General features: G+C 39.6%; 1 protein-coding gene across 1 annotated transcript; it reads left to right on the forward strand.

Annotated features, from left to right (window-relative positions):
* Positions 1–210: 210 nt before the first annotated feature.
* On the forward strand, positions 211–1,332 carry gpr45 (G protein-coupled receptor 45). The gene has a single exon (XM_007885136.2). It carries the CDS (start codon positions 211–213, stop codon positions 1,330–1,332), a length of 1,122 nt encoding a protein of 373 aa, XP_007883327.1.
* Positions 1,333–8,979: the final 7,647 nt, after the last annotated feature.

The raw sequence follows: 8,979 nt of genomic DNA on the forward strand, positions 1-8,979 counted from the left end.
GTGGTGACAGGTATTTTGGAAATTGTATTGAAGATGATTCCTGTCAAGATATTGCAGCTCTGCATTACATCTTCCCACAATGGATGCTCTTTCCCCATGAGCCTACTTACAAGACTCAACCTTCAAACATTGCAGTCAGAGTGAACATGGGAAATCTAATCAAACTCATTATCAGCTTAGAAGTGAGTGGGCAACACATTTCCCAAGATAATGGTCTGTAATAGCACTTTATTAGAGAGCTGTGCCCCTGAGCTGTTGAATGGAACAAATCTCCCTCTCAATTCAGACAGTGGAAATCTGCCCATCATTATCAGGATATTAGTGACAATAGTTATGATGTCAATGGTCGCCATTGGTTTCCTTGGCAATACAATTGTGTGCTTAATTGTGTACCAGAAGCCGGCAATGCGATCAGCCATCAATCTTCTCCTGGCAACTCTGGCATTCTCTGACATTATGCTGTCTCTGATGTGCATGCCTTTCACCACAGCCACCATCATAACAGTCGACTGGATCTTTGGAAACTACTTTTGCCGGATCTCTGCGATGTTGTACTGGTTCTTTGTCTTGGAAGGTGTGGCAATACTGTTGATAATCAGCGTGGACCGCTATTTAATCATAGTGCAGCGGCAAGACAAGCTGAATCCACACCGGGCCAAAATGATGATCGTCATTTCATGGGTGTTTTCCTTCTGCATTTCATTCCCGTCAGTAGTGGGTTGGACTGTTGTGGAAGTGCCCACTCGGGCACCCCAGTGTGTCCTGGGATACACCGAGTCCATGGCCAACCGTGTGTATGCTGTGCTCTTGCTGGTGACTATTTTCTTTGTGCCTTTTGGCGTAATGCTGTACTCTTACCTGTGCATTCTGAACACAGTGCGAAGGAACGCCGTGCGCATCCAGAACCATGCCGACAGCCTCTGCCTGAGCCAAGTGAGCAAACTGGGGCTGATGGGGCTGCAACGGCCTCATCAATTAAACGTCGACATGAGTTTTAAAACCCGGGCCTTCACCACCATTTTAATCCTCTTCATTGGTTTCTCCTTCTGCTGGCTGCCATACACCGTCTACAGCCTGCTATCTGTTTTCAGCAGGAAGTTTTATTACAGCCAGTCGTTCTACGTGATCAGCACCTACATCTTGTGGCTCAGTTACCTGAAGTCCGTCTTCAACCCTATCATCTACTGCTGGCGTATCAGGAAGTTTCGCGAGTCCTGTGTGGAATTCATGCCCAAAACATTCAAAATTCTGCCAAAGTTGCCTGGGAGAGCGAGGCGACGAATCCGACCCAGCACCATATACGTTTGCAGTGAGCATCAATCATCAGTATAAATAAAAGCTTCTAGAAATGGAAGGGAGCGGTTCATTTTACGCCATTTCTCAATGGATTTCCTGTTTAAGAAGTGCGAAAATCTGTGATGCCAACTTGCATCAATTCCGCAACTCAGAGTGGGTGTCCTCGCAATCAGCACAACATACTGTATTTCTGCTTACCAGACGGCAGCCCCACTTGCATTTCTTAATTAAGAGATCCTGCTAAGATATATTGCAAAATTCATCCTCACTGTATTTATAAAGCACTGTCAATTAGGACACTTTTGTATACATGATACAGGTATGTTAATGTTGATGTTTGTCATTCATTTTGTGAGTCTAGGTTGCTGTTATAGCACATGTAGATGAGACTGATACTCCAATGCAACGCTGAAGGACCACTGCATTGTAAGAGATTCTGACATATTCTTTAGAAAAGATATTAAACTGAGATTGTGTACGCCTGTTCACACAGATGTTAAAGATCCTGTGGCATTAATCGAAAAGAGAAGAGAATTTTCTCAGTGTCCTGGCAAACAATTCTGCAGATAAAAATAGTTGGTCATTCACTTCATGTATTTTGGGGGTCATTGTTTTGAACAAATTTATGTTTGCCTAACAATGCAGTCTCTTTCATTTACAGTAAAATCTTATAATAATAATCCTTGTGTTTGATATTGCGCCTTATCACATCATTGAGACATCGTAAAGTGCTTCAAACTATATGGTAAAGCAGAGCAACTGTGCATTTTGTGGGCGATACACAGCAGCCAATTGTGGATTTTTTTCCCCAATATTTTATGTGTAATGATAATACTTGCAATTGATATAGCACCATATTATGTCTTTGAGACGTCTCAAAGGGCTTCACAGAATATACTGTAAAGTGAATTGACTATATTTTGTTGGCGAAACGCAGCAGCCAATTGCACACAGCAGTGTCCCACAAACAGTCGTGAATTGAAGTGACCAATTTGTTAATTTTTTTGAAGGAATTATTACCCCCGAAAAAGCAATCTGCCAATCAACTAATAACCGGATCCCTACTTACTGCTAGGTAAACAGAGGCGTGTGGAGTAAGGAAACTTGCCCAACATTTTGCCCTGCCATGAATCAAACAGGCGATGTGGTTAGAGCACTCGTCTCACTTGCGAGCACTCTTAAACACTGAGCTACAGGACTCCACAATGGAGTATGGAGTGCTTTGACACATTTTATTGACACGATAAGGCAAAATATCAAATATTAGAATTATTATTATTTTAGCAGCATATCATGTGTTAGAATTATATCAGTAACATCCACAACGATTGCATTCAGACATTTCTGTGTTTCTGAGTTTCACAGTGCAGGTAAGGCTGATGTGCACTGTAAGAAGCATATTCCACACATGTAGCTATACACTCTGGAAACAGCCTGAGCTTATAAAACCATTTTGTCTTAAAATGTTAAATTGCACAGAATTGTGGAAAAATTTTAAATTCATTCTTAATTTGGAAGTCAGTTTCTTAAAAGAACCAGCTTCTAAATTAAAACATTTCCCACAATTCTACCAATCTTGAAGTTTAACACAAAGTGATTTTGTATGTGGAATTGTTGGCTTTGATGAGTGACAGGAAGTGGCGGGAAACCCAATGTTAATCAAATAGACAGAAGCTGAATTCAAATGTATTTGGAAAATATCATTAAAGAATACACAGGCAAAGGGGACAATGGAAAAGTGACTAAGCGAGGAAGAAAAGAGCGACTGATCTTAAGGAGAGAAGAATGTGGGTAGAGAAGAAACTAGAGGCAGGCAGCCAAAATACATGGCAACACCACTTCCACGGTGCTTTCTACAGGCCTAGGTGTGTTAATGCTGGAAATTAATCATGTTCTATAGCGTGCCTGCATTAAACAGCTGTGAAACAAATCCATTATACAACTGTTGCTGAGCTACATTAAGTGAGAGAAACCATTAGTCTCACACATCAGTGTGATGTGAAATGTATCATCCGATGTGGTGTTACCAGGACTAGACTCTGCATTTGTTGCTGGTTAGTTTCAGTAATCAACCATGTCACATCATTAGTACAAATGTGAACTCCATGCTGGATATTATGTGGCATTTTCCATTTCTATCTTGTTCACACTTGTGTAAGACTTGCAAGCTCAGTATTACAACTGGTTGTGTAGGTATTCGTATTCTTGTGGGAAATAGTGCAATTCCATCAAGATGGCCACAGTTAGTTGTTCTTCTTGAGTTAGGTACCATCTCTGACAGGTGCCATGTGGTCCCTGTAGATGTTAGCATTATGCAGACTATACATACATAAGCTACCAGCATCACTGTGGCTTCATCCTTCCGGGAATTTGATTCTGAGAAACGTTATTTAAAATAGACTCCACTGTCTGTGTGGTAACTTTAAGACAATAGTTTTAGCAATTTTCCATTTGACACTTGTCTGGAAGTGTTTCACTGCAAGTCAAATGCAATTTCAAGTGCTTGCATGGTAGAGTAGCTCAAACAGAATATGGCCACAGAATAGACTATATGGAAATAGAATTAAATATGTTACTCCTTACCCAGTATATATTCCATATATCTAAATATATATCAGGTGTCAGTAGGCTCAGTTCATAGCATTCTCTTCTCTGAGTCAGGGGTTGTGAGTTCAAACCCCACTTCAGGACTTTGATCTCACAGTCTAGACCAGGCATGTCAAACATATGGCCACAAGTGGCCCATGGGGTGATATTTGACATCCTGCCAATTAGTTTCTAAAATTGTATTGATGTACTGGAATTTTTTTTTAAATCAACCCTTCTCTTTTTAATATAAGATGCATATTCAAACCTGTGCATTCTGCATTGCATGAGTGATCGTCCCATACACATAATCACTATAGACATTTTTGTACAAGTATATTACTTTTTTTATGGTGTGGCTCAGCAAGTCAACAGTGTTAACATAAATGGCCCTTGAGGCCAGATGAGTTTGACACCCGATCTAGACTGAAACTCCAATGTTAGGGGAGTGCTGCCTCGTTGGAGGTTATATATAACAGTAATAATAATCCTTGTATAGACTGCCTTATCACATCATTGAGACATCTCAAAGTGCTTCACAGAATATATTGTAAAGTGGATTGACTGTGTATTTTGTGGATGAAATGTGGAGGCCAATTGCACACAGCAGTGTCCCACAAACAGTCGTGAATTGAGTGACCACATTTGGTTTTGAGGGATTATTGAGAAAGCAATCTGGAAAGTGATTAATGACCGGGTTCCTACTTACTGCTAAGTAAGCAGAGGTGTTTAAGGAGTAAGGAAATTTGCCTAAAGTTTTGCCCCACACGGAAATTGAACCCATGTCAAGATCACCTTGCTTCATCCATAATAATTCCTCCAAAACAAAAAACAATAATAAATTGGTGATTTTCAATCCATGATTGTTTGTGGGACATTGCTGTGCGCAATTGGCTGCCGCATTCGCCCACAAATATAGTCAATTCACAGTCTATTCTGTGAAGCGCTTTGAGACATGTAGAAGACATGAAAAGCGCTATATCAAATTCAAGAATTATTATGATTATTATAAGTTTCCATTGTTTATAAGTTTCCATGAGCCAGACAGTTAGTGTGGCGGGGCTGTTTGAGCATAGAGGTCTTCTCAGGACTTTGACCCTGCCCTCACATTTACGCAAGCATGCATTCCAGTAGTGGTCACTGGATAAGAGTGGGAAAGCCGGCTGATATTTTGCCGCTCTAGCTCAGAGCCACTGATATTTCTAGTGGGATTAACTTCTACCTTAACTGAGATCAGCTAACTCAAAATAAATCAGCTCTGCCAAAGTCAGTAAATTTACAATCAGGAAATTTCCGAGAGTATAGAACTCTTCTCATGTGAGCTAACTCACCAAAAAACAAACCTGAGATCTGTTGGGTCCTTTCTTTGGTTCGGTCTGACACACGTGAAACCGAATCAATTTGCTATCAAATATATGCTGTACAAATTTCACTTTGTCTGGAATGTGGAATGGAGTGCACACTCTATTTCACCCTAATTCCAGGAAGTATGGCAAGAGCCAAGGCTTGGGAACCGCAGACTGTGCATTGGGGCATTGCTGGAATTTAAACAGCTAAAAGCACACAGCTTGCCATTGCGAACACAAACTTCTGATCGTTTTGTCCAGCTAGGACCATCCTATATAGACTTATATGTCGCTGTAGTTCAGCCTTTAATTCTCACTGGGTAGTGGCTTCACCAACTGAGTTTCTAATTCTCTTATAATAGGGTGAGGTAATTGAATGTGAGTTCATCTTCTCATACAGTCTTCTCAAAAAGGGAACTCATTCAGTCAATCAATCTGCTGCAAAGCAGATTTTACATAATTATTACATTTTTAGCTTAATCCTTCCAGGATTTTTTCCCAAACAATTAAACTAAAACCATTTATTGTGCCTAACCTGATTGACAATAGAACATAAAACAAAAACGAGAGAGCTGGGAAAACTCAGGTTAGGCAGCATCTATGAAGAAAGGAAAGTGAGTCAACAATTCGGGTCCACGACCCTTTGTCAGAATTGCCAAAGGCTCGTGGACCCGAAACATTGACTCACTTTCCTTTCTTCATAGATGCTGCCTGACCTGCTGAGTTTTTCTCAGCTCTCTCTGTTTTCGTTTCAGATTTCCAGCATCTGCAGTATTTTGTGTTTTGGCAAGAGAACATTGCTGGGTATCAGCTGCATGGTAATGCTGTTCTTTATATACTGTTCTGGTAAATTGGCTTGCTAGACTGGGCCCTGAAATCTCCCAGTTTAAATTCTTCCCACTGTTGTCTTAACATTTAATTATTTTTGGTCAGACAGGTGTCTGACACATGCGGAAACCCATCACCATACTTAGTATGCAAACCAAACTGAAAATTCCATGCATCCCACCAACACATGGAGATTCCAGATATCGAAGTTGGAATGGAATGCACACTCCCTCCCTGGAAGGACGCATCCTGCTTACCTAATTCTGGAAATTATTAGGCACAGGTTGGCAAGAGCCAAGGTTGGGGGAAACCAGAGCGTGCGTTGGGGTACTGCTGGAGTCAAACCAGCTAAAACCTTGCCAGTTTGAAGAATTTTGGAAAATTCTTAAATTGGAAGCTGATTTAAAAAAAAACAATGGCAAACCACAGCTTCTAAACTGATTTTATGAATTTTCCAAAATTTAGCATTTTCCTAAAATTTAAGAGATCAGTCTTAAGGCTAAGACCACAAGAAATGTCAGGCTTCAGATGGAGAATATAAAGTTAATATAGAAATTTAAAGTGACAACAAATGGCATTCATATAACACCTTTCACATTGGGAGGACATTCCATTACTTTACTGTTAACTATATTTCCAGGGTCTCATGCTAGGATAGGGATTTGTGAACTGAAGCTAGCAAGCTGTTTATACCACTTTATTTCCAGAGTAAAGCTGGCATCAAATCAAGCTCAGGAGAGTTCCATTTCTATGCCAAGATGTGTCTCGAGTCTGTAGAGTAACTTCACATAAACTACCAATTTCACCCAACATTCATTCAATATTGAATGGAATTCGCAGCATAGAACAGGCAAATCTTTCTGCCCTGGGACTCAAGCCATGAACATCTGATTGAGAAGCAGATATACTCCTGTCTGGGGCAGCCAAGCAAGCTACAGACCACAAATCCTTGATTATTTAGTTAGTCTTCCCTCTAATACATGCCACTGCGACTGTAGACTGCATGGTTCAGCTATCTGTAAAGCCGGTATTCTATCTGCAGGAGGTGGATAAGAGGAATTATCTAGTGGCATGTTGTCTGCAATAGTGTGCAAAATTAATTGCATTTAATGTTTAAAAAGCTTCTCTATCAACCCTGATCAGGACTGTGTAGCATCATATAAATCTTAAGATTTTGAATGGAAATAATGTGTTCTGTTAAAATTTCTGAAGCTGTTCCAGATGTATTGACATTTTCTTTTCAAGTTAAAATAATATTGAGATTAGTTTTGTATTGACAGGATAAAATATTGAAATGAACTGTTTATAGAGTTGATAATTTTTAAGATCTTTAAAAGCAGGAAAGTGTCCTTGTGTCCTTTTAGTAAAATGCCCATAACTTCAATAAACAATACAAAAAAGATTTGCTTGTGATGATGAAGAGTTTTATCTGACAGGCTAGGCTTCTTCAAATTGTTCTGAAATACAGTAGAGTATAAATACAGCAGAAGGACTGTATTGCCAACAGAGAGCAGACACACGAGCACATGAAGTTGCATATGTATGTATACACACACACACGCAACACACTTTTAATAACCGTTGTTCTCTCTTGCAGCATAGAATTTGCTGGGAACTACATGACAACTTTCAGTGCAATGAACAGTGCATTAACCCTGTTTATTAATGGGGAATGCTATAAACCAGTCGAACTACTGCAAGTTTTGGTGCAGCAAGACGTGTGTTTTATGTACACATATTTGGCAACGTTGGGATTAAGCTCAGCTTGATCAGCAATACCCAGAGCCAATTGTGACTTTGACTTTGCAACATAATAAGTACTTTGAAATTGCTGTAATTATGACCTCAGTGTCTGACTCATTGTTTTTCAATTACTAAAGCCATTATTTGCACTTAATCTTATTACATTTTTAATCAACCTTATATGGAAAAGAACCAAAGTTAAGATCACTTAACTATTGAAAGAAAATATTTTGTTTTTATTTCATTCCAGGAAACCAGAACCATCTAAACTGGGATCAATCATTATTGTTTCCCAGCAAAAGTTCATAATGATGGTTTAGATATTTGTAATCTGTTTAGCGCTGTCTCTGTTTGAAGCAGAGTGAATGATTTTTTGATAAAATTGGTTTAGAAAATTCTTCTTCTTTTAGCTTTAGCAAGATGTGAAATTACATGCCAACCAGAAGGAACATTTTATTGAAGACATTCCACAAGTTGGTTTTGTGCAGGCAGAATTATTGTTAATCCCTTCATTTGTGTAAGCATTACATCTGTAGACATCTGATGGAAAATGTCAACTTTAACACACCTAATAAAATAACAAGGCTGAAAGAGACCAGAAATTGAGACATACAACTTTTCTCTAACAGATTAAAGGCAAGAATAACCAATTAAAATGTTTGATTTGGAAATCTTTTCTCAAAAAAGGAAAATACAAAAAAGAACACTCCACTTGCCTCTGACTGGTGGAGGTTGGCAGAAGCGAAGGTATTGGGAACCAGACAACGAAGAATATGACTGGAATTGAACCAGTGAAAATACCACTAGTCCATTTGGATCCACCCTACTCAATAGGAAACTGACTTGCAATATTATCCGGAGCTAAGGCAAAAGGATGCCATTTCCCAGCTGCCCCTGTCAGTCCCTTTTATGTGCCATTTGTTATCCAATGCTTTAATTTCCCCATTGGGCTTTTGACGAACAACTACTTTCAACATTAGTGAGGAAGTTTATGTCAGTCGCTTTCTACTGATCCAAGTCCAATGCTGGGAGTCTGGCTTGCTGGACACTAACTTGGGAGGGAAAGACCAGGCATTGGGGTTAGGGATTCTTGTCACTCAGATCCTGTTAATTCCGCAAGCCAAAGCCCTAATGGAGAGGATGGTCCCAGTTGGACAAGCAGCAGGAAGCTTACTAGGCA

Source organism: Callorhinchus milii, unplaced genomic scaffold (genome assembly GCF_018977255.1).
Source record: "Callorhinchus milii isolate IMCB2004 unplaced genomic scaffold, IMCB_Cmil_1.0 Scaffold4, whole genome shotgun sequence".
Lineage (NCBI taxonomy): Eukaryota > Metazoa > Chordata > Chondrichthyes > Chimaeriformes > Callorhinchidae > Callorhinchus > Callorhinchus milii.

Bases quoted from the DNA above. Each gene is read 5' to 3' on its own strand.
- gpr45 (XM_007885136.2), top strand. From the start codon at position 211: ATGGTCTGTAATAGCACTTTATTAGAGAGCTGTGCCCCTGAGCTGTTG.